The sequence below is a fragment of the Apteryx rowi genome, unplaced genomic scaffold (assembly GCF_003343035.1).
Source record: "Apteryx rowi isolate R43461 unplaced genomic scaffold, aptRow1 scaffold_14, whole genome shotgun sequence".
Lineage (NCBI taxonomy): Eukaryota > Metazoa > Chordata > Aves > Apterygiformes > Apterygidae > Apteryx > Apteryx rowi.
Genome location: NW_020447641.1, coordinates 4,873,419 through 4,900,400, shown reverse-complemented (window position 1 = coordinate 4,900,400; position 26,982 = coordinate 4,873,419). Strand labels below are relative to the sequence as shown.

The window sequence follows — 26,982 nt, the reverse complement described above, 5'->3', positions numbered from 1 at the left end:
GAAATTTACAGTAACTACATTATGTCTTAATACAAAGATTGGCTCTGATACTTACAATGAGCCCAGGGAGTCCTTTCTTTCCGGGATCTCCTCTTTCTCCCTGATAAATAACGAACAATGTGTGAGCTCTATGCGCATTTGCTAGATAAGCTGCATAACATGCATGTGCTGTCARTTTAAATGCAGGGTAACACTGCAGAAATTGCAGATTCAGGCTTAGATGCGCATATATCATAATAAGGAAGTACTTTAGGGCAGAAGTTTGCTAGTCTCCTCTTGTATTAAATGGAAACTTATTATGGCTCCCGATACGCTTCATTTTTTTGTCTTGTCTGTCATGGGCTATCTAAATGTTTTGTGTACTGAGCAATGCACTTACCTTAACGCCTTGTGTCCCCGCTTCTCCTGATGGACCATCTGAACCTCTTGGCCCCTGAGTATTAAAGAGGTGATTTGGGATATTAATTCAGCATTATTTTTGGTTATCATCAGGAGAGATACAACATAAACCTTAGGAGAGGGAAACAACGTATTTTGTTAGCATGCACTCTGAAAATCCACAGGATGAAAATCAATTTTCATTGTATGTTAAGTGTGAAATAAAGCATCAAAGGCTGTAAAATCAGTTTCCAGCTTGCTGCAATATGAGTTTAAGAAGAAAGCTCTTCCTTTTTTTAAAATATTTAAACAAGATGTTTAGGGTCTCTGCTAGACACAGTTTGCAGGCAGATATTTTCTGCTTTCTTTTCCATCCACTTTGTATGCATGCAACAGACATATTTACATGAGCATTTACAGAAGTATTTACATGAACATTGGTTATACAGGGTGCTTTCTTTTGAGCAAATTATAAATTGTACATGCAAAAATACAGCTTTCTAGTAAGACTTTAAAACAGGCAGATAAAGTTCTTTGATTAGTAAATCAGTTTGAGGCAAGATTAAAACCAATTTATGATCTCAGATAGTGAATTGCTGTATTACTAGGCTAAAACGTCTATTGTAAATTGACATTTTATAACAAATACATGAGAAAAGATAGACTATTATTTTATATTACTGTATTAAAATTTAGCAAGTATTTATGCTCAAAATTTACAGAAATGATTGTTTAATATCAGATATTCAAATCCTTAATTTACAAGTGAAAAAACAAACAAACCTAAAATAGGTAATGAGCAAAATAGAAAAGAATGTTTTATCTATGCTGACTTATGAGGGTATTTCCATAATTCTAAACACAACAACTGCTTGGATACTGAAAATAAAACCAGCTAATAAAAATCTAAAACAAACGACCATTTTAAGTGAGAACTCAGTGAACATCAAGACGATGGTGACAGGTCTTTACAGCAGTGCACAGTGAGAGGATGAGAGATCCCAGCTTTCCTGGCAGCATCTGGGCTATGATGGGCTGGCATCATCAGTCAGAGGGAACTAGCACATTGCTACTGCATGCCTAGAGGAAAATGATCTGTATTTTCAAAGCACGTTTCTGAGATGTAGAGTGCCCTACATCATGGGTCATGGTTTATAGTGTAGGGCAGGCAACCGTGTCCGATTTCCAGAGAGTTGTAATATTGTTCTAATAGGCAATAATAGGGCTTGTGTAATGACTTGGTTGGAAGCACATCTGATTTTATTTAGATTACTCTTTCCTCAAAAATGTCTGCTACTTCTATGTCCCTCTTGACTTTTTGAGACAAAATATCACAGAATTTTGTTCTCTCTCTGACTTTGATTTACTGCAGCACATCAAAACCTGTGCCACAACAGATGACAAGCAGTCACTCTCTCGAGAATTTCAGTGAAAGAAATGACTCATTGGTAACTCGGGAACAGTGTATACCCAGAATCATCTAGGCTTTGCTTCTGAAACAGAAATCTCTTACAAAAAGGCCTTTCCTGTGAGCTGATATAAAATTACATCCTCTGGTAGAGCCAGAAATATCCCATGAGAAGCTTATCCGACAGCATTTCAGCACTTCTGCTTCTGGCCAGCCCTAGGAAACGCAGAAACCATAGGACAGGGAAAATGAACGGGCAGGGAAAGCTGTCTGAATACTTCTGATACCTTAGTAGTTTTGGACACAGCTTCTGTGAGTTATCCAGGTTATCTTTCTTATTTTGGTTTGAACCAGGACTGGGTATTTACAGGCAATTTTTCATGCTAGAGGAGAAAAGAGGGTACAAAAGAACATATTCCTAGTTGCTGCAGGGCTGTGGTTGAGAAAGGGCGAATACAAAGACTATTGAAGTCTGTGGAAAAACTCCTGGTGAACTTCAACGCAACTGCAGCCCAGATCCAAAAGATTCCCACCGTTTTCAAAGGTGAGGTAGGCCTACGTAAGAACTACATGACTGGGCCTCACATTATATTATGTAAGTGTGTAAGTTGGATTATTGAATTACTAAACAGTATAATTCAGAAGTAAACTAAATATTTTGATCAAATTAATGTCAGGTTACTTCTCTGCACTTTTTCTTTAACTGGTATCTATAACGCACAAAAAGTGTGTTGTGATGAAAATTCCAGGCAGACTAAGCAGGCTTACTTTAAAGTCCCACAATTTGGTATTGATTTCAGGTGAAACTTCTCTGAGAACAAATGCTAGGGGAACACAGGAAGGTGGAAATTCAGAATGTTAAGCCAAGAAATTGCAGAATAGTTTTAGTGTTTTTCTAAACTTTAGATACATAACCCATCATTTGTCTTTGTGCATCCTGCCGCAGGGCTGATACAATCTCAAGATGAAATATTGAAGGAGGAAAAAGGACCCATATTGATTCTATGGATTTGTAGAATAAAAAAATTTATTTCTAGGTTTTATTTTTTCATTATAAATATCAAGAGATAAATTCATCCAACACTGTGTGACTTCATTTTAATCATAAAGAGGGTCACAACCCATAGTCTGAGAAACAGTCGAGTCAGGAAACTGAACAAGTTTCTCAGTCTGTGTTATATTAAATGCACCAAAACCTTTCTGCAAGTCCTACAGGCACTATCACTTCAGTGGAGCTAGCATCAACCATCCAGTCATTTGGAAGAGAATGACAACTGATTTGATCACCAGTAATGAAGTGAAAAGGCCTACTGTTCAAACACCAACCATTTACAATGTAATTTTGAAGTGAAAACAAAGTAAACCAACATGATGCTCAACTTTTGGCTCCGGGCAATGCCTTTCTGTAACCTACCTCTAGCCTGGCATAGAGCAGGATGCAGGAATCCAAGGGGAAGGCAATTTAATGTTCTAACAAAAGCACACCATAACATCCCTATAAATAGTACAGTGTGACTCATTATTGGCACAGATTATTTGGATCTGTATCATTTCCTACTATAGCTAGTACAGAATGAGAGATGCACATGATTTGCCTGCTGTTATTTAATTTAGGTTGCAACAGAGCTGAGGAATAGAGCTGCCAAATGATTGCTACTACTTTTTTTTGGCATGGGTTCAGCTTTGTTTCTAAAATGGAGTACATTGTGTTGAAGATTCAAAGATAATAAACTGAGAAAAAGTTCACCTAAAAGGCAAACGGCATCAATCAACTCTTTTTGTTTTTCTTCCTCATCTTGCCTCCTAAATGTAAGAAGAATGAAATACATAAACACACTGTGTAGCTACTTCTCTCTTCTGATGGTTGACATGGAAGAACATTGGGAAATGACATCCATTTTAATCTTACTTCCTTTGAACAATTTTAGATAGATAAACACACTCAGCACTTACTGATGTCCTCATGCAGTTGAGGTTCCTCAGGCCAATACAGACACAACTGAAGCAGGGATAACCTTACTGGCTGCAAAGGACATCTGCTGCTGTTGCCTGACCCCAAATTTATGGCACATCACTATGCCATTTATCTGTATTTTCAAGATTGAATTTAATGAGCTACATTCCAGGAAAATAAGACCAGAAAAATTATTTCTTCCTAATCTTTAAAACACTGAACAACAGTCTGAAGAATACTCACTGCTAAGAGCCCAAGTAACTATTGAGAATTTTGCTTAGGTCTCAACTATGAAGTGAATCTAATGATACTCTCTCTTCTCCTCAAATTAAAAGCAATAGTTGTATTAATCAGAAATTATAGTATGAACAAAAAGCAGCACCAGACCCTGATATTCTAGTTTTCTTCTCCATACATGAGCACATAGAATTGCAGCAACAAAAGAACATGCAAGAGTGGCTTCAAGGCTGCCAGCACTGCTAGCAGCATATCCTCCCCCTAAATGTGTTTCTTCTGATCTTGGGGAGAAATTCCCCCCTTTAGATACAATTATTCCCACCTCCCAGAGTGTCATTCTGCCTTTGAAGTATCTACAAAGCAGTGTTTTCCCTCTATGCTTTCATGAGATTAAACAGTAAAAAATAAAATGTGGGTCATAAAAGGACCCAGCTTTCCATGTGATTTCAGTTTAAGTGCATCAAGTCTTGAGCATGAGCAGAGGAAGGTCTGTGCTAGCACTATGCTCAGTGGCATATTCCCAAAATTCCCCAACAGCAAGATGCTCCATAGGCTCCTAGGCAATCTGCCTTCTTCAGCTGGCCAGAGTTCCCCCATATACTGCAGACTGAGCAGCTGAATACTCTCAAGCAGAAGTAGCCTGCTGGGTAATCTTGGATACAAACTGGTTGCTGAAAGGGCCAGAATTTATGAGATGAAGGAATTCCACTGTGTGACAGCGCAGAAATAGACAGTCAGTGCTCGTAAGACTTCCTGCAGATTCCAGCTGTGAAGATGGAATAGGTTCTTGTTTTAATACACAATGAAGTGGAATTTCCATATGCTTTTATTTAACTTCTGTATGTGACTGTGGTATGAATTTTTCTGAGGCCTGCCACACAGAGCTCAGGGTTCTGACACTGCTCTCATTCTGAATCCAGTGATGACAAACCCGGGGTTTCCAGGGTCCCCAGATATTTTCCTTATGCTAGATTTCACTTTAAGCCTGATATTTTGATGTTGTAAATAGGCAAAATTCTCAGCAGCTTCAAAGGGAGTTCATTTGCAGAGCTTGAAGACCTGGGACTGCTCTGAGATGCCTTCCAAGAAGCATTCCCAATGATGCTGGATGGAGGCAAAGGCCTAAACTGCAGCTCCAAATGGGATCTTCCACACAGCTTGGGATGTTTGGGATTTATTTTGAGTGATATTTAATCATAAGCACTCTACTCCACAATGTGTTGCCCAAAAACATAGAGAGGCTCCCTCAAAAATTCCTGGCTCAGTTGACAGAGGTGACAGTCCTTAAATAAAATACTACCTCCTACATTCAAAAGAGAATCTAAATTAAAATAAGACTTCCCCCCACTAAAACAATGGCAGGTAACAGGCGCTGCTGGGCAGGAGGAGAGCAGGCAGGACCCCACACTCCTAGTGGTAGCTTGGCCCCGACTCCAGCTCCAGTGACGCTGGCAGACGGACTGCCAGGAGGGAGGGATCAGAGGGGGAGTGCTGGGGGAATGCCAAGTCCAAGGGAAGTACAGTGTGCAGCCAGCAGCAGCTCAGTTCCCAGCTCAGGGATGACTAGAAAATTTACACTGAATTACTTTTGAGCTGGCCTTCTAACTCATCGCATCCCACAGGTGAAGAACCATACACTAACTTCTGTGGACAGATATGGCCCAAGGGGTTTTATTTTCTAGATGAAGCCTGAGCAAAAGCATTTTACATTGAAAATGGTGCATATGTATACTCCTCATCCAGATGTCATTGGCTTGTGTGTCCCAAGTCAGCAAAACACTTCGTCATGCATTTCACTTTGAACATGCTCCCACAGAAATCACAGAGATAAGTGTATCCGTTTGCTTTGCTGAATCAGGCCATTGATGAAAAATTGGAGCCAAACTGCTACTTCCTTTCAGCCTCAACTGGTTTGCATTCCTCTGTTTTGATTAGTATTTTCAAAGCTGTCTGTGAAGTAAAAGGGCTGTTTTTTCCCTCCCCCTTCTCCAAACAAAAGCTGAGATTCCCCCCTCCTGGCAGAGAAGGCTGCTTTAGTATTAGTTTAGCATTAACACAGGGCTCCCTGGAGCCCCTAGAGCCTTTCTCCACCAAGTGTATTTGTATAAACACCTTCCCAGCGCTTCAGGAGCCGCTCCTCTGCTAGCCATTGCTTGGGTTGGACTCTCCCTCTTTCCCCACTTCTAGGTAGTGTAACTCTGTGCACACCAGTGGGGTTCCACATTCCTGAAAGTGAGGTTGGATTCATGCCCTCTGCATCTAATAAATGAGTCTCTGAGTTTTGTCAGATATATTTCATAAACAAACACATCTGCATTTCAGTTTTGCCTGACAAACTTGATCAACTCAGTTTTCTAGGCACTGATAAATTACACGTGTGTGAAGTACATCAAATGAGGTGTTAAACTTTATTGCAGCATTATACTAAGGAACAAACATTAACAAAGATACCTTTAGTTATTCAACTGGGTCAAATCAATGCAAGTCATTAACAGTTCATTCCAAATATTTAAGTATGTTTCCCATTTCTCACAGGTCACCTGTTCAGTTTCTGAACTAAATTTACTTTTAATCTTTTAATCTTTTTTAAACTTTTAAATAAGCTTTCTAAAAACAAATCTATCGTAAGGGAAGAATGAGCACTGTTTTCAGAAGACCATGAATATTCTCTCTGGTGATAGTGAGTATGTCCTTTTCTATGAGCAACTGAAGTGTTAGGATAACTTCCTTAATCCTGAAACCCAAACTCAAACAAATCTCCTATTAAAGATAGGTACTTCAGGCCAGCACAAAGAGTTCTAAGTCTATACGGTTATATGTTCAAATCTGCTTCACCTATTTGACTGAACTAAAGTCTGGGATGAATTATATTCTATGTCTGAAACTAAACAAAAAACTGTTCCAAACACTTGGCATTGGCAGCTGGAATCCTTTCCTAACATGGGGTAGTCTAGTACCACTATTCCAAATTTTTAGCAGAAATTATACATTTCATATGCTATATTTCACAAATGGGCCCCATGAACAAAGAGCTAAAATTACAACAGATTTCTTTGGAGGGAGGAGGAAACTATACTAAAGAATGAAAACTCACGTGAAGTTTCTTTTATGAATAATCTTGTACTGCTAAGTCTCTAAGCACTGTATGCATTTCAAATATACTGAAAAACATATCTCTTTACCTAATCACTTATTTAATATTTTAGTAACCATGAGAAAGAAACATGAAAGAATATGTTGTTAGCAAATTTCACATTACAAGAAATTTACTAATCACAATCTTTTATATTTTAAATAGTAAGGTTCTACATTATATTCGCTTCTTAAGTATCTACCTTTATCTAATGAAACTGGAGAAAAACCTCCAGATCTTGATATGGATAGACTCCTCATTGGTTTACCTGGCCTTTGGATTATTGTTTTCTATACAATGAAAAAAGGGTTCAAGTTTCACTGAAAACATACAGGAAATACAAATGACAGTCTAATCCGAGGTTTGGGATGCTGGAATACACTGCCTTCTGTTGGGTGATATACCTGGCTTTGCTTTTTCCTCTCTCTCTCAACTATGCCTTAGAGATTTTCATTTTCTTTCCAAAGACATAAATGAAGTGCTGATAAACAAAAAGCCTCATACAACACTGCAACAGTCCAATGGTAGTTATAAATACCAACATTACTTACTCTTCTTCCCTTAGGTCCCTGTGGCCCTGGTGGTCCTTCTGTCCCGGAGGGTCCCTGCATGCCAAATAAAATTATTATTCATTGCAGTCCCTGTGGAACTTTATTCTGAATAAGAAATCATGATGTGATTGTTGGCTACATTAGTGCTATCCAACATCCCAAAATTGTCAAAGGACGCTTATATTTCAGCAATATTATGTTAAAAAAAACCAAAACCTAACAATTTGCTATAGAAGATTCAGTTTTTGTCTCTACTGATGACCTATAGCCAAATGATAATACAATTATACGCCAAATCATGAAATTAAATTCTTTTTGTTTAATAATTAAGCTAAAAATATAATGAATACATGTAGATTATATTAAGCATCAGTGAATTAAAAATAAAACTGCTGTGCAATACTGTGCAATAATAAATCATCCTCAAAAAATTCTACTTCTCTACTTGTATCAATGAGTAATTTTTAAATGGGTGAGTAAATGATATAATTAGTTTTCATGTGTCTCATGGTTCATCCTGGTAAAGAGCAGGTGAACAGACTTTGTGTTTGGGTGGGTCATGACAGTTTTACTGGCTGCAGTACAAATTGGCAAGCATTCTTAACTTCAGCACAGTAAATAGACAATTTAAAAAATCATACATTTTAGGTCAAGTCAAAGCACTGCTCTATACTTACAGGCAATCCTTCTGGTCCCACAGGTCCAGGGCCTCCTGGAGGCCCTGGGTAGCCCTAAAATTGAAATAAATACAAAAAAAGACAGAATAATTTTATCAAAATTGTTCAAAATGTAGATAACAACAACAACAACAACAACAACAAATCCAGTCAATTGCCTGAAATTTGAGGTATGTTAATAAAATGTTTAATCTTGTAAAAATTTATTTAGAAAACACATATTAGTTTGGATATATCACAAAGATGTTAAAGGATCCTATGAAGTTTTCCAGCAAATAGGCAGGCAGAGCTTACAAAACCTGTTTTTGCACTAGCTGAGAGAGAAATTACTGAAAAATAAAAAAGCTGCTGCAATCTAAATGAATTTGATGTTTTTAAAGTCATCTGCACAGAACTAGTAATACAATCTTCAGAGAATTCTTGAATTGCAAACTTCTCTCTAGCACCATAAGATATGAGCATGAGCTTCTTGTGATGATTAAAGCCTTTCAAATGTCTGAAATGTTCACAAAGTTTTACCTACTCCTAGAAGTAATGCTCTGAGGCAATGATGATTTTGGGGGAGGAAAACCATCATTAGAGCCAGCAGCCTAGAATAACATTTAACATTCAATTCAGTGGTGGATTTATACTTAATGAGTGAGTCAGTTAAGTGTGCTAATGCATCCTGCAGGGTTTTTTGACCATGTCCAAAATCATCACGTGACAGTGGTGTGAACATCTCAGCGTAGGCAGGGCTGGCCAAGACAAAATGCCAAGCATGGCTCCTGTCCATGGGCTGTGAACACTTACTACTGGGTATGACTCTTAGTACTATGACTTAAGTGGATTTACTTAGGCAGCAAACATGCCTACCAATTGATAAAATGTAGTTTATAAGATAGAATCCTACATTAATAAATCCTCCTTAATTCAGCTCCCTGATGAGTTTTTTTTTCCTGGATCAAAAGGAGCTGGTTGAAGATAAATTCAGATCAGAGAGGTTTAACGAAGCAAGGAGTGCTTCAGAAATCATCCTCTCTGCTGCACGGATCATTAAGTTGGTGTGCAGCCTGAGGGTGCTTGGTCTCTTCCTTGGCAATGGATGCGATGTGCAAAGGGTAACTGCTGCAAAGGTTCAATAATAATATCCATTTCCACATACGAGCAGAAAGAAGAACATGCCGCCCTACATTGCTCTTAGGCCCACATCTGTGATCTCTACATATGATCACTGAGACTTGACCACCACTGCCTGCTGCATCGGTGCCAGATAACTAGACACAGCACCTATGCTAAGTCAATGGAYAAAGAGTATATCAATCTGGTAGAATGTCAACTCTACGCTGACTTTAATATTAAATAAAAGATAAATTCAAACCAATCTCTGGGACTGATATTTGGCATACTCATGATATGAGCCTAGAGTCCCATCATTAACATTGCTTTGACACTGAAAAACAGGTTTTGCTATAAAGGAATCCCTCTGAAAGGATCCCTCTGAGCTCCTCCTAAGCAGACAGTTTAAAGCCTGTCAGCATTCTCTAAACATTCTGAGGCCATCACAGGGCTCACTACAAAACACCTGACCAAATGCTAACCACATCTCCCTGAGAAGTTCAAAGTGAACGTGGCAGTGGGCGACATAGCTTTATACTCTTGTGCCCTGACAATCTGCTTGATATGGGGCTGGCACCAGAAGGAACGACCTTGCTACTGAGGCCAGGCTCCRAACTTCGGTGGTGAAACAGAGCCAAGTCATTTGTAACACTCATGTGCCACTGCACATGTGGGCCTCTGGACTGTCAAATGCTGCATGAAACATTGCATCCTGATTTATGACAAGCGGTGCTGTCAGGAAGCCAGTCCTCCCGCTGGAGCGGTGCCAGGGGCTGTCCCTGTACTGCTGTGCAGTAGCACAAGAGATCACTCTGGTTACCAGTCTGCCTACTAGAATAGTTTGTGTTACCCCAATATACATAGCAGACCACAGATTTTACTTTCCTGTCTTTCTTTATCTCTCCTTTCAATTCACTGTGCTTAGTTTCATACCTAAGTCTGCTGAAAGCGATTTTTAAAAATGCAGTTGTTCTGCTGCTTCATTCAGCAAAACACTTTGTAATGATAGATCTACAGAGTGATAAAGCTGCTAAATGAAACTTCCTCAAAACAATACATCATGAATACTGTTCTTTTCCATAAGGCTTGCACAGTCAGGAGAGTGAGAATTTATTACCCATTCGGAAGGTAAAGTGCCTTTGTAAATAATATAAATATGGATTTCACTTTGCTTGTGACTTACCATGACACCTTTCTCTCCAGGAGGACCTATTGGTCCTGGACTGCCTCGCTCTCCCTTTAATGAAAAATTAAAAAGAAAATAATAATGAGTGCTCATTCACTGACTCATTCCATTTCCACTGTTCCAAGCATATCTGGCTAACGAGGCTAACCAGCGATAACAATCCCACCGTGGTCCAAGAGGACTTTTATTAGGGCTGTAGCCCACAGTCTGCAGTGGAGTTGGTTGCCAAAGGGAACCACTTCTTGCAGCATATAACACAGTTGGTTCAGGGGAAGAAAATCCAGGAAAGGGAACACAGGCAACCCAGAGACTGCCCTTCAGAAGCAGTGCAGAGGCTTCTTTTCCGCTGTTTTGGAATTTTTGCAATTCTTTTCCCTAGAAGCCCATCCCTATTTTGAAAAGAAATAAAACTGGGTTTTTCTGTCTTTCCCTTCCCTAGAAGACCATAAAAGAGATTTGGTACTACATCAATCTCTGCAAACTGTGGCTGGCAGATCCCTTCTCTCCATTGGGTGCACTATATTTATAGTTATTTATGTTCTTTAATCCACAAACCTCTCACCTTACTTATAAGCACAGCAAACAAACAAAAAAAATAAAATGTTGTTCCCCCTCCCTCATTTCTTTAATGCATGCCAGTAAAAGCACATATGTATAAGCAAGGCCAACCCTACAGCAGCAGTGGAAGCAATTAGAATAGATGCAATAGAAAGGGACTATTGTCACACATCCTTTCTCATCTTTTACCCATATAACATTCAGCCCAAACATCAGGTCTGGCTGTAGATTATCTCCATTACAAAGATTACACTTTTATAGCAGATACTACACACAGCATAGTGATAATGATACATATTTTATGTTACACCCTGTAAGGACACATTTCCTTAAAATAATTATGCGCAAAGTACATCTGTCATTTAAATCCACAAAGCATGTTCACACTGTAGTATTTAATCTCATAAAAGAGTAAGATAATAAAATGCACAGAAACAGCACAGTAATGAAAACAATATACCAGCCTGTTTCCATTTGTCAATAGATTAATTAATCTAGTTAAACTAGCAACAGTATCCCAAGGTAACACTTGCTGGGCAAAATGTTATTATGAAGAACAAGAATTCTTTGACATTGAATTCTAAGATGATATTATGATTAAAACCATATGAGACTTGTCTAAATCTAAGTTTTAACAAGCAGTGCTTTTCACTGATAATTTCCTTTCATATATTACATAAACCAACAGTAAAATTATCACCAGATTTTCATGGAAGTTCTAGTAAAGCACTGAGTAGATTTTTTTCAATAACGGCTCTTTAAATAGCAGCCACCAGTCTAGGTGAAATAATTTATCCCTGTAGGATAGAAATACAAATGGTGCTGGATCATTCTGACAAACAATTATGTTTTTATTATAACTGAAGCTGACACATAGTCCAGTAATATTTTCCTGTTTTTCAGCTTTAAAATATTTCACCTAAATAAAACCATGCCAAATACGCTTAAGCTATCTATACTGTTCTGGTCACATTAACTCTGCCTAACATTGCTTCAATAAACACAAGTGTCACTGTAGGGAAGACAAAACTAACAATATTGTCTTATTTACTCAACTTTGTTTAAGAAGTATTTCAGCCGAGTTACTAATGCATATGGCCAAATTTTACTGTTCTACCTTCATCTCTTCACTATATAGCAGCAAAATCAGTGATCAGTGTATAAAACAAATATCAGTTGTGCCAGTTTCTATGATTCAACAGCAGTGGATGGTAAAGTGCGTGGTATAATACAAACGAGATACCAAATCTATCAGCTCTAAATTCATTGCCAAAGTAAAACCAAGGATACCAGATGCGGACCTCAAATTCAGTATTTGGGTTACTACTTATTACATCCCTGCACTCTGAAATAGCTATTAGAAGATTAGCTTTTTCACAGTGGTCTGTAAATGATCCCTCACCAATATTTTCCCTCACCAATATTTTCTCTCACCAATGGTTTTCAAAGCTGATTTTTGCTGCTGAATAGGCAGATGTGTTATTATACCTTTTCACCAAGGCTTCCAGATGGACCAGTTTCTCCAGGTAACCCAGCTGATCCCTGTACAAAAAATAAGCAGACTTTATTAGTGCAATGCCCATACTGGTTCACGGTCGGCAGCTCCCCAGCAACCCAGCAGCRGTGTGTGAGGCTGTTCTTCATCCCAGAGAGCACTGGACTACAAGGGCAAGTCTTTCTGTCGAAAGGGAGGGCTGCACAAATGAACCCAGCTTACAGGCTGTGCATGAAGATCACTGCATCTAGATACACAGACAGTAGAAGGTTACAGCTAAAAAAGAAACTTCAAGAATCTAAACTTTATGCTGTGCCTAGTGTCTGCCACTCAGCTGAGCCTTGCAGTGCTAAAAACTTTACAGACATACAGTTAAAGGTGGTGATTGTTCTGCCAGTGCTTGAGTCCGACCACAAACTTCAAGTTGCATAAATTCACTGGAAAAAAGTAAAAGCCAGTCAAAACAAAAATGATATTGGATCAGCTGCTGTAAGAATTTTCCCTTGAAGTGTTGAAGCCCCAAACACCTTTGAAGTCAGGGGTTCAGAACCTTTTAGTTCTTTTAAAAATAAATAAAACAACACTCTCTTGAGGTTCTCCCATAAATTTCTACTGGATACAACAAGAAGTACCACATGGAATAGGAAGCACAGAGGAAAGTACTTTTCAAAATGTTATTCCAAGGCTTGCAATACCCTTGTTATTATCAAAGTAAATTTAAAAAAATGAGAGTGCAAGGCCCTGATTCAGAAAAGCATGAAGTAGTAGCCTTACTTCAAAAAGCGCTTAGCAAGTGACATTGTCTGCACTTGGACTACGCTATGCTTAAAGCTAGGGAGGGAGGTTCTTCAGGTACCTTTCTGAAATGGAGCCTTGGTGTATAAATCAGGGACAGAGTAAAGCCTGTTCTGCAGCATCTGCCTAAAGCAGAGCTGCTGGCTATGGCGTCGATATTCCCCCTTAGTACAAATGATAAAGAGTCTGTCCTGGGGCTTACCGTTTTTGCTCACCTTTAGCAGATTGAATGGGTTTGTTAGGTGAGTTGGCTATTTGGTCACTTAGTCTAATCTTATTTCAGCTGAGATCTTTTCCATAGAATGGATCACACACTGCATGACGAATGTGATGGCAAAGAAAAATGCGTGTGAACTGGATTAACTTCAAAACTGCAGGTCAAGTGGGTTGACTGTTTAAACGGTCGTGTGAGAGAGACCGCTGTGGAGGTGGGGCCTCGGGGTCGGGGTTCACACAGCTATCTAGCCAGACAAGTTACCTAAAATAACAGACAGAAACCACAAGACCTAAGGGAATTCTGGGGGGTAAAACTCACAAAGCATCAAGAAAAATGCTTGGGGTAGTTTTTTAGTGGACTCGGTGAGAGTGAGGGGCACTCTCACATAGTCTTCCCTCAAAACCAGCAGTTTTGAATGGTAGCTGGGGGCTCTGTGGCCTCAGTTACTTCAAAACTACTGCTCTTAGCATACACTAAGATTGATATGGTTAGAGGCATTTCCTATTGAAATGTCCTACCTAATAAAGGTTTTCCAGATGGTCACTGCATAACAAAGTATAGAACAAGCTCAGGAAATCATCTCAGCTGCACCCTGTAAAATTACCTTCAGTAATTCTGAATGGAAAAACTATACAGAACTGCGAGGATCAGCTTTGCTCTTAAGTAAGTCTGAATTCTGAATACATCATAGCTTCAGAAAGACACATCTGGTTATCATCGCAATGCAAGAAAATGAGGATAGGGAGGTGGCACAATGTAGAAAACGAATATTGTGGGAAACATTCTCAATTTCCCCACTAGATCTAGACTTGGAGCATACTAATAAGAGGGTTTTTTTTTGTCATTGTTTTTAATTTGGAGCTTGAAGAAAAGGCAATAGGTGCCCAGAGTACATTGCATGACTTCTCATGAAAGATGGCAGAAACTTGGAAGCTCCTATTAAATGGTATATACCACAAATATATCATGTCTGCAACATGTTCAAAAGCATTGTACAAATAAAAACGCAATTCACATGTTGGCATTGCTGTCTCTACCTAGGCAGAAATGTACTAGCTTAACTATCACTAAACTGGCACTTGAATGAGATTTTTTTTTAAAGCATTACTACTGCACTCACTATCCCTTTTATGAGTCTATTAGTAGTTTATTCCATGGAAATCATTTCATAGCAGAAAAATAACAAATCAATCTGAGATTTCTGCCATTGAACAAATGATATTTTTATAATTTTTTACCTGTGCAATTTCAATGCAGTGCAGCCTCAAGCACTGGTGCAAAATGGGTGCAAAGTCACTAAGGCTTTATAATTAGTATTCTGGAAATCTCATAGTTTAAATAAATGGCAGTGGTAAATGCTATGCCACAAGAGTTATGCCACGCTTAAAAGCACTTTGCTAATCTTAGAACTGTGAGACTTTTCCTGACCTGCCCAATAAGAGAAGAGGTATGGGTATAACAGGCCATTCCTGTTGCACAACTGAAAGCAGAGAGAGAAAAGTTAGAGGAGAGTCGGTGTAGTTATCACCAGGGACTTGAGCCTCAGACATCAGAATTAAGATGTTTTCCATTAATCTTGTGAGCTTGGGAGAAAAAACGAGAAAAGAATAAAAGCCAAAGAAGAAAAATAAAGAAAAGGAAAGGCACTAAGAAAAGAGGGAAGAGAATGGAAGGGAAGAGGGGAGAAAGGAAAACTAGTAAAAAAAGTCTGAGAATGACGGACAGAATACAGCCAAGCAATAAGTGCATGGAGAAACCAAAAGGGAGATGGATCAAAGGGAGTGGGCTGGGCAGCAATGGATGTGAAAAAATAACAAAAAGATAATCAGGGAGCTAATACAGAAAGAAAGAAGAAAAGGGGATACATTAAAACAGTTAAGGACTGAAAAGTGAGCAAGGAGAAGAGTGATGAACTTAAGGTATATGGTAATCAACATATTAAATAGTGATGACAAACATTATCTGCTGGGCAGGATACTTTAATTGTAAATATTTATAAAGTGGCACACATGTGGCACTCTATTAACAGCAATATCCTCAAATGTAGAGGCAAAAGTGGAATTAATAAAGTTTATGATGAACTCTGGGCAGCATTATAATGTCAACAGAAACATAGATAATAGAGGGAAGATGACTCTGAAATGGGTGTGACTAGGAGACAGGCTTTAACAACTGGAAAAAAAGAAGAGTTAGCACTGCTGCTACCCTGGAAGCTTTACAACAGTTCATTAAGATGGTTTATCCAACTAACTGGTTTCCATTTTGGAAATTGGGTTTGTGCCCTGACAATGTATAGGGACTCTAGTGGAAGAGGGATGGAAGGAGGCTGTGGAATCAACCTAGACAAAGAATTGCAATAACTTGCTGCTAGATTCCAGACTATGAGGAAGAAAAGGGAAGAGTCTGATTTACTGCTAAATCAGAAAGAATTAAATTAAGTCTGTCATCTTAAATTTGGAGTCTGCTCTAGCCCCAAATATATTCTTATTTGGTTACGGTATGAACTAATCTTTAAGTAGCTGATCCAGGGATCTTAGACTGGAATTGAACTGTGGATCAGTTTTAACTTTTCATGACAGATATTGGAATTTCTTTGACCTATGTTGAACTATTTCTGCTCTATTCAGCSCCAAATTTTCCAAGTCTGAATCTGATGGGAGGACTTATTTTAAGCTTTAGGGGTAGATATGCAGCAGACAGGAGAGCACAGCTGGCAATTGCATGGATAGATGAAATCTGCATGGGAGACAACATGGCGTGGCCCAGGGGACAAGCACAGAGAAGATATTAAGGCTACAAGACAAAAACAGTATAGAAAGTTTCTGGGCTGGTATTCCTTTTGGATAGGAATAGGGAGGAGCACAGACTTGCTAGCAGCATACCCAGATACAGTTGGCTGTATAGCATCAACTGAGAATTTCCTTGATCCTTCTTTGTTCTTACAATAGCAATGAGCTATTCAAGACAGCTACCTTTGAGGCTGACGAGGCTTTCACAGCCTACTTTTTGGAAAGGGCTAAAGAGATAAGCAGGCATCTCTATGCCTGCTGGACTGATGTATTATGTGTCAGAACATGTGTATTACGTGTCAGTACTGAGATGTCTCCTGGCAGCAGTCAAAGATTGGTCCCGGTGATACTAGCACGAAGTTGATGCCCGGAGGTCAATGGCAGGAATGATGGGACTTTGTGAAGAACTCTCTAATGAGTACAACAGCTACCACCACTGTCAGTGTGACTCGTGGCCAACAGTGGGCCTCAGTGCCAGGCGGAAAGCTGTGATAGAAAGAATTACCCTGTACTCTCGCTCGTCAAGATAAGGGGTTGTGGAGGTAAGGTTTCAAAAGGCTGAAGACTAATTGCTTTGATTCTCTATCCCAGAAAAGATAGAAGGTGTAAATCAGAGCCAAGAAGTAACTCAGGCCTATTCTCCTTCCACAGAGACAGTGCTGAGCTCCCAGCCTACGCCACACTGTGTGGAGGACTGAAGATGCTGATTAGAAAGAAGTGTAACTGCGCCTTATACCAGCAGTTACGCATTTAGTGTATAGCCCCGATCAAATCCCCTTTTCAATTCAAAAGTATTGTCTTTCTGAATAAGATGCTCTGGTTTGGTCTTAAAGAGACTATGGCTAGGAAGCAGTGACAGGGTGTGCTCTTGTATTACCCAGCACATTAGGTCTAGCTTACAATGCCGTGCCTTCAAGACCAAGGACAAATGTTGGCTATTAAGTAGAAAGTTTCCTAGACACTGGCTATTCCTCAGAAGAAAGCAGTTAAGTAAAGAAAACTTATAGTATAAACACAAAAGAATAAAGTGAATTCTGAGTCAGACTAAAGGAGGAATAAAACCCTCTGCAAGAGTGGAAGTGGATATGTATGGAAAGCAAAAAAAGAGCCAGGAGGGCAAGAAGAACTGAAGCTAGAAATGGCAAAGGCAATAAGGACTTCAGGAGGAATCAAGGGGAAAGGAGTTTATGACAGGTTAAACCCATCCCCACCCCTCCATCCAAACTAAGGGCAAGTGTCTGAGACTGAGATAAACCTAGAGCACACACCAGCAGAGGCAAGAGAGAAGAAAGCTTACTGGTGAATGTAATTTTGGTTTTTGAAACAATTAGTAACATACAGTGGAGAAAAAGTGCAATCAGAAAGTAAAACATCTTGTTTCCTCATTATATTAGCGACAAAGTGTTTTCCTTACAGACTTTCTTAAAGTTGATGTGGCACCTCAAATCCCAGACTTCACTTGGTTTATTACAAATGACAGCCACTAAGTCTGGATTGAGGTTTCAACCCTCTCTCCTTCTTATGTAAGAGGATGAATAAAGTCCAAAGCAGGTTTAAATCAGTGTCTTCCTGTATCCCTCTAACACTTTGGGGAGTACTAGGGGATTCCAAAAATCAAATTAAATGCATTAGACAACAGAAAAGTAAACTAAACGAACTAAAATGTTTAAAAATGATCATGGCTCTAAACCTTATTAAAAATAAAAAAAGTCATAAACTTTCATTTGCAGGGATTTGTGTAAAACTCTCCAGTGATGATAACAGCATTTTAGAAACCTTTTTGACAGAAGCATTTGCATGGAAAATGAATCAGAGATCAGATCTAGCATCTAACAAATGCCTACAAGATAAAATATCTTGCCAGAGCATATGCTTCACGTTAGAAACTTGACTGTAGTTGAATAATTGAAAACATGTTGTATATTTAATGCAAACCCAAGTATGGAGTAATCCATTAAAAAGCTTGGTAGTGAGGAATGAATATTTGGCTAATTCCAAAAATTCCTGTGGAAGCAGTTACCTGTCAGGCAGTACACTAACACATTCTCCTATGTTAACAGAAAATTTTCCGATGCAACATTACTTCATTTAGAATTCAGCATTTCCAAATATTTTTATTCAACATTCTTTTAGTGAGGTGCTACAAGTAAACTTAAAATACTATCTTGCCACATTAACATTTTTCCACAAATTTTTAAAGGTATTTTCAATTCATTTCCATTAAAATTTACCCTGAATCAGTACATTCTACATCCATCCAGATCCAACATGAAACAATGTCATAATCTCTGCCTGCTCATAAAAATTCCCACTTAAACATTTCTTAGGAGTTCATCAAATTCAGCCTTTCTGAAGGGCTTTATAAATTTTAGAACTGTATTCAAAAAACCAAAATGGGTCAACATTTAGATTTGATTTTAACAGATCAAAATTTACTTAAGGATCCATGAAAGTTCAAGCCAACTACCTATGTGAAAAAGACAACTGTGAAAACCAAGGGTGGGGGAGAGGAGGACAAAGAAAAGTGCATGCTCTAAGAGTCAGCTTTTACTTCACACCCAGCTTATACATAGAAAAATATATTTATAACTCTTAATATTAATAAAACAAAGTTTTAAAAAATAAATTCTAGACTAAGCTCAGTTTTGCTAGCCAGACATAATGGAACTTACAAGTATATTTAGGCACAAGTATTTTTAAAACCAACCCATCTGGACCCTGGCACCATAGGCACTACTACTGGATCTGTATATGCACAGATTAGACCCAGATTAGGCCTGGACACAAATTAGTAAGGGAGCAGGGTTTACAACGGCTGTTCATCTGGCTTCAGATCAGCTGCAGGAGAACAGAAGATAGCTGATCTATCAGAAAGGAGGCATCATGGACAGATGATACCTGCTCTCAAAATCTCCTGGTCAGATTTCTAGGTGAATTTGTATTGCTTTCTTGTGGCTGTGGTTTTGATCTGAATGAAATTAGTATGCTGCTGAACCACAGACAGGCTTTTGAAACCACAGACTTTCAAACAGAGCCTTTGTGTAAAATATCTATTTACTGCTGCATCATTATTTGGTGCCAACTGAATGGAGCAGCTGTTAATATCCTGTGCTTAGAGGTAAGAGTGACCTGAAGTTTTAAAGAAAGTCCTGTCTCCAGACCACCAGGGAAGATGAACAAAACAAAGCAACAAAGAAACTGGGAATACAGTTCTGAAAATGTCGGCTAATTAGAGTCTAGTTTTAATGAGGCATTGTCCCAGGCCACAGATCTCCTTTGTTAAAGCCATGTAAGCCCTTGGTACAAACTGACTGAATCATGGGAATACAAAATTTTGTTTTTTCTTTTTTATTTTATTTAATTGTTTAAAAAGGATTTTCATCTTTCGTCTTTGGGGAATGGGATGGAAGAGGAGCTATTTTGGAGGATGTATTTTCTCAGCAAAATGAGAAACTTTAGTAATTTGGGTTATTTGAAATGCCAAATAAAGAATATGAGGTAAATTGCTGAATTAAGTCCTTTTAAATCCCTTAAAGACCAATACTACATTTGTTCACTAATGGCACTTCAGTCTGAATTAGGAAAATGCAAGAGCAGACTAGAAAATGGCCCCATGTCAGACCTTGTCATCTAAGCAGCTGTTGGCTGACAGTTGTGCAAACAGCTGTACTTATGCCACTTGGCGCTCCTGGCTTTTGGTTGTGTGGTCCTTTTTTATTATTCAAGCTGGTGTTCCACCTCCAAGCTTCAGAAACAACTTCCTGCCTTATAACCACAGTACTAAAAATATTACAAAGTGAACATAAGATCTGTAGATGCTTTGCCCAGGATTATGTTGGGGAGCATGAGATCTGAAAGGCAGATGCCATTTTCCTCTTTTTTACACTGAGATCTGATCATCTGTTTTGCTGGTGTTTTCTGCCTGTTGAGAAAGCTACTTGGTAGCCAACCAAAGGTGATAATCTGAATGAAAGTCTATGCTCCATTACTGCCAGAGGAGGAGGTGAGTGAAAGCAGAGATGCAGGTTTGTACCTCACAGGTGATGTTTCACTTGAATTTGAAAAAGACTCCAAACTGCAATTAGCTGAACATTTGAAAGGTAAAAATGTACTGACACCATTGTTTAATTTATAGCAGTTTTAGAAAAGAGATAAATGAGTTAAATTTTGCTTCCAATAACAGTGGTGTAACGGTGGGGTAATTCTGTYTGATGATGTTAGGCAGAGAGGCACCTGCATTTAAAGGAAGGTAGCATATAAAGTGGCAGCAGGATGTGCCTCCAGGCAATCTGCAGATGCCACATGCAGATCCCATTCCCCTAAATTTTTCTTCCCAAACTACTAGAGTATAAAAAATACATTAGTTGAATTCAGATAGACAGTGAAAGAGACAAACAGTGAAAAGATCAGATGTGTGCTGATAGTTACACCATTATTGAATACAGGTGCCTACACACACAGGAAAACCTGTCCTTGAATATTGCTAAAATAGCCTCTAAGCATTTTTCTCATATTTTAGTGCTGCAATATCTTTTGAGCATGCAGGTAAGTCTGGATATAAAACTAGAGGGCTGGTGGTGAAAAGACAGCTCAACTGCCAATTAACTACCACACGGGTAGCTGTGACCCCCCTGGCAATTCCTCTCTCTGTCAGGGGAAAGAGTGGAGGGTTTGGACACTCTCTTACCTTTTTTTCTACTAGAGGTTCTACTAGATCTGCAGATGTTCCATTCATATTGAAACTTCTAAATAACCATGTTAAAAAGGCAGCCTGGAGTGAGGTCTCCAGAGGCAGTCAGGGCTCGGCTCACTCCCTGGATAGGGCACTCCATTTCACACAGTCCACACGCTATAAGCAGCTTGGAGTGAACGTGAATTGGACAACACAATATCCATCCAAATCTGGATTATTTTTACTTTTTGAGGGACAACCAGAATAAATGACATTATATAAATTCTCTTGTTTCTGAAGGCTGTGTTAGCAGTGGAGGCTTTTTGTCATCTGTGAAAAGAAAACAATTTCTCTTCTGATGGCAGATATTACCCAGAGAGTCATATCTTGGCTAAACTGAATTTGGATAAAGGTTATTTACATTTATGCATCTAACCAGTGGCTTTTTTACCTCAGGTAGCAAATCTCACACAGAGCAGATTATCCTTCCGCTTCACTGTTCTCAATGCTATAGAGAATGTCAGCTGATTTAAGATGTTAACCCTAACCTGTGAAACCATAAAGGGTTTGGGGCTGTGGGGTAGCATGGCATAAACTAGCTGATGAAGAGCACTGTCAGCAAAAATGTCCTTTGAAAGAAACGGACAACACGCAGCTTGAAAAAACTAACCTCCAGGTCTGGCAACCTGTTTCCCCATGCTTGAGAGAAGGAACTAGCAGCAATGACAGGACATCAGCTCATCCAGGATGAATTTCCCTAGCAGGAAGTACTACACAGACTATACAGTATTGTCATTACTATGACATTAGTTCTTCATAAAACTCATGTTAATCACTAACAGAAGATTTCTGAGAGCAGCTTAATCAGTTCCTTCTTCTGAAGCCCTTGGCAATACTGACCCTATGCCTTCACCAGTCTTTGCTTTAAAAAAAGTTTTACTCAGTTGGCTTTTCTTTAGGCCCATGGCTTCCAGTTCTTGTTCGTATATCCCCAGGGTCCAGACTTTTCATGATAGTTCAAAGAACTCCTTCTACTGAGCATCTTGAAAACTTCAGCTAAAGCCCATTTAATCTTTTCCTCAAGTAAAAGGAATGGCAATTTTCATTCTCCATAAATTAAGTATCCCTGGGGCCCAATCCAGCTATACTTTACCTCTGCAGGAGATGGGGTAATTGCTTTATGAGAATACTTCTCAAAAGCAGCTCAACTCTTAGGCACATGGCATAACTGCAGGGTTTTCTTGCCTTCCCGCAGCCTCACACACTGACCTTTTTCAGCCTGTTGTGGAGCTGCCACTGGCAGCCTGAATACTGTTTTTATTCTTTGCTGGGCCCTAGCTTTCTATCCTTTTTAGCTTTTCTTTTTTTCTCCCCCCGCTTCTCATTTCAGCTTGGTTTCTCTAATGCTGTTTTAAAAAAGTATTTGCAACTGGGCAAGTTTGCTGACATGTGACTTTTTCCAGGTCTTTGAAGTAGTGACAAGTTTATTTTTCCAGAATTTGTATTCATGAACTCTGCTTATTTTAGTTTGTCCTTTTGACACCAGTTGTACATGCTGCATCTGACAGTTATGCATTTGTACTCTCCTCCAACATGCCAATAAATGTCAGTGACTTCTAATTCAAAATCCTATGACCAAGAGCTGAATTTCTGTAATGGAATAGGCAAGGAGAAATTGGAATTAACTTGCACTTAGTTACTTAGCGTGCCTCTGTCTATTAGTACTACCAAAAAGCAACATAGACCTGACGGGCAACTGTTTCAAGTTCAGATGAGTTCAGTTTTAGGCCCCCAAAATGAGCAATGTATCATTTTCTTAAGTCATCAATGCACTAGGAATGACTCTATAACACAGGCAGGTCATTTGTATGCAGTGCTTGAAGCAATATGCTTTCAAAAGACTTGCCATCAACCACTGATCTAAGCATATGAAATTAGGCTGCAAATGTCAGCAAAGTCAGATTTTCCTTGTCCCAAATGCAAGGCCAATTTTCTCAGTAGCTAAAGTGGTCAAAAGATTTTGTCTCATCAGCACTGTAAATGTGCTCTGCCTGCTGCCTGTTACTTCTCACTACCTTAACCAAAACCTTTCCAATTAGATCTGCTGGTCCTGCAGCAACTGATAAGCTGGCAGGGAAGGACAGCTGCTGGGTGCTCTCAGACCTGGGTTCTGCCTAGCCAAGCAGCACCACCTGAGCCTGCCCACCTTCCCCTTTCAACAGGGCTTACACTGTAGCCAGAGAAACACTTCTGGTTGTAGGGCTCAGTTAAGGACCAGTAACTAAAGTGCGGTCTTAGTCACATCCCCAATCTAGTATTAAAACGTATAATTCATTTTAAGCTTGTAAGCACGGTGAACATTTTATAAATTTAATCTACTCAGTTTCCACGTGGGATGAGACACCAAAAATATTTCTGCAGAAATGGGCTATAAAGAGCCAGCAGTGTGAACTGACAGATGCTGGACAATATGACTGCTGACCAACTGACAATGTTGTGTTTTTACATTTCGGCATGTTCCCCATCTTACTAGGCTGTAAGTAGCCAAGTATTATGCTCCAGACTCCAGCTGTTGAATCTTCCCTTCTTGTGCCTAGCTTTCATTTGTACTTTTCCATGCAGATATTAAGTAGTACTTGATCTGGAAAACCTATTACAGAAAACTGATAACACTTTTGGCACCTCAGGCAGCAATGACAGGCATATCAACCAAAGACAGATGATGGGTAATACCAGAAAAAGTAAGAGAATAAAAGGGAACAGAATTAAAATATTGGTGTATCAAACTTCTTTAAAATGAAGATACCCCTGGGCTGCCTGGGCAGGTCATGGAGCCTTTGTCCCTGGAGCTTTTTTTAAGAACTAGTTAGCCAAATATTTGTCAAGAGTGATATGAGGCTAACTGATCCTGCCTAGGAAGAGGAGGATGGACTACATGCCATTTCAAGGTCACCTTGAGCTCTGTGATTTTACAGAGGGCAGACAGAACAAATCTGCAAAATACATATTAGGGTAAGTATAGCCTCTTAAAACACTTCACTGGAAAAGGATCACTTGTCATTTCCTTGAAAGTTATTTGGAAGTTATTTGGAAGATACTTACAACAACCTGTAATGTTTACTTAGCCCAATAGGAAAAAAAAGCAGAATTAATTCTGGAAGGTACTAAAACTGGCAAATTTCTTAACATGGTATGATGCTGAAAGATCACAAAGGTATAACTGACACTACAGCTTCAAAGAAAGGCACACCTCCCCCAAAAGCTACTGCAACAAATTATTAGCACTCAAATGAACATAATACTAAAAAATAAAACTAGAAAGAAAATTCAAGCTTACTGCTTCACCAGTGTTTCCAAGGTTTCCTTGGTCTCCTTGTTCTCCCTATTAAATGGAGAAAACAGATGATGTAGTTCATTAGTAATGTAATTTCTTTCATATGTGCATATTAAATTTCTCTATTTTCCTAAGAGCCTCTTTATTTTCTAAATTGCAGCAGCCAATTAAAACTTTCAAAAGTAAAATTATGCAACCAACAAAAAATGAATTTTGTCCATGGCTAATTTTAATTTTGTAATGAGAAGTAAGTACTGCTCTAATTCCTCTGTTTATGATAGACTTGTCCACAGAAATGAAAGCTATTCATTAAGGGCTTACTAAATATATTAAGTCAGCAAATGCTACAAATGAATGGTGTATTTTTCATTTAAATCTTCCTTTAGCAAATACTATTACCCTCATTATTTCACAATTGCTTCAAAAGTAACAGTTACCTTTATATATTATTGATATCTTCAATTTTGCCACAAAATATTATACAGGGAAAAATAACAGAAATTACTCAAGTATTTATCTCTGTTTATCTCTTTATTTCAAAATGGCCTTATTCCATATTGATGACGGTAAAAGATACTTTATATCAACGTTTTGAATGACATTTTAACAAAGCATTTTCTCTTCCAAAATCCTATGCTTGAAACTGTTGGTAAGTACAGATAAAGGAAGTCTGCTCTCCTTAATATGCTGCAAGCCATGTTACTCCAGGGCATTTCACTCTGCATTTTACTAGTGGAAGCTGGGTTTATACGCAGTATTAATTGTCTGTGTATGACCACAATCCCAGTGCCCTGATACAGGGATTTGGGGACTGTTTGTTCAGATTGCAACTCAGCACTGAGAAAATCAGCTGCTGCYGCAAGGGCCGCACACCACCACCACCCCCCACGGCCCCCATGCCCTCCCGCCAGCGCAGGAACGGCCTCCGCTGCGTCGCCACCCCAGCCCAGGCGCCGCCACCCGCGGATGCCCAGGCAGCCAGCCCTCCTTCTAGCGGGTGCTACCTCTGTTCTTCCCACATCCCTCCCCATCTCTTAGCCCTGCATAGAGCTTTTTTTGTTTCCAAACAGGGTTTCTCTGAGTAAGCAGAAACACCAGTATTATATACATTTGTACTACACGGAAGCAGGTGCACTCACATCCTTTCACTGGCATATGTACACGGTTGATACTTCAAACACATTTTATTTCATACATTAAACCATCACTTACCTTTAATCCTTCCAGTCCAGGGTCACCTACATAACCTTTCCGCCCCGGCCTTCCCTAAAATAATAATTAAAATGAAGTATTTCAAATATGCTAAAAGATAAATAGAGAAATTAGGGTAAAATTATCAAAATATGTACACTCAAAAATATACACTGTTTAGTAACATGTAATACCTGTGTTTGAAGCCAATTTATAAGTCTTAGTCTGGAAATACATTGCTGATTATAGCAGCACATACTAGCCCAGTAAGCTGAATCCGTATCAACTCTTACAGCAGTTATACTGTGAGAAAAACAGTCTTAATCCAAGAATCTAACACATTCCAATTTCACTTTAAAACCCATATTTAGGAGACAAAGAAAAGGCAAGGTCGTGCTCTCTCCTACTCTAATTCCAGCATAACGGGGAGTCTCACTAACAGAATTTGATCCTTAGCCTTTAGGGGCTGGTGTAATAACTGTCCTTTCTCAATTAGCCAGAATCAGCTCAAACATCTTCTCTTCTTTGTTCAACCTGATTATTTTAAACCTCAGCTCTCCCTGTTAGCATTTTGCTGTTAACAGATCTTGTTGCTATGATACTCAGGTAATAGTACATTGTTACCAGGAAATAATACAGCAACATCAATCAGAGCAGGAGACCATGAAATGAAGAGAACTTTCAAGCATATTATAAAATACATCCCTCTGTTGTCACTCAAACAGACACACAAAGGCATAAAAAACCAAAACACCTTTCTGCAGAATTTTAAATTAGATGCTTATAACTTAATTATGTCTCACTTTTAGGGAGTCATTTTTACTCCAGATATTCTTTACTTCTTCTACAATGTAAGACATGGCCTAAAAATAAATGTTATTTACCATGCTTTGAATGAACCCACCATATCAAAACTAATACTCCAATATAAAGAGTTCTGAAGCAGCAGCCTCTACAGAAATGTACTGTCACACTGAGAAGCACTTTGCACCAATGTATCAGTTAAGCAGATAAAGAATTTGCGGTTATTGCCTTCAGGACTACAAAATGCCAAGCGTAACACTGAGGCATTTGTCTTCAACTGATGCAATAAAAATTCATCCAAGGACTTGCTGGGAAACAGTAACTCCCCAGTTACTCCCCTTCCCTGAGCAGCACAGGTCCGATCTCTCTGGAAGGAGCTAGACTCATGAGCTTACTATGCTGGGGAGAGCAAACGTCACTCCCACAGCCCTCTGGCCCAGCTGGTGAGCAGCCTGCAGCCTCAGCCCCTACAGAGCACATCGTTAGTGTGTGTGCTTCTCTTCTC

General features: G+C 39.1%; 1 protein-coding gene across 1 annotated transcript in view; it reads right to left on the bottom strand.

Annotated features, from left to right (window-relative positions):
- The window catches only part of COL24A1 (collagen type XXIV alpha 1 chain), a 180,933-nt gene that overhangs the window by 46,042 nt on the left and 107,909 nt on the right, over positions 1-26,982 (bottom strand). Inside the window, exons 23-30 of the mRNA XM_026057594.1 lie at positions 25,695-25,748; positions 24,486-24,530; positions 12,669-12,722; positions 10,620-10,673; positions 8,339-8,392; positions 7,662-7,715; positions 380-433; positions 56-100 (exon numbers count right to left, since the gene is read on the bottom strand). Of these exons, the coding sequence (XP_025913379.1) occupies positions 56-100; positions 380-433; positions 7,662-7,715; positions 8,339-8,392; positions 10,620-10,673; positions 12,669-12,722; positions 24,486-24,530; positions 25,695-25,748 (414 nt within the window). The remainder of the gene's footprint in view (positions 1-55; positions 101-379; positions 434-7,661; positions 7,716-8,338; positions 8,393-10,619; positions 10,674-12,668; positions 12,723-24,485; positions 24,531-25,694; positions 25,749-26,982) is intronic.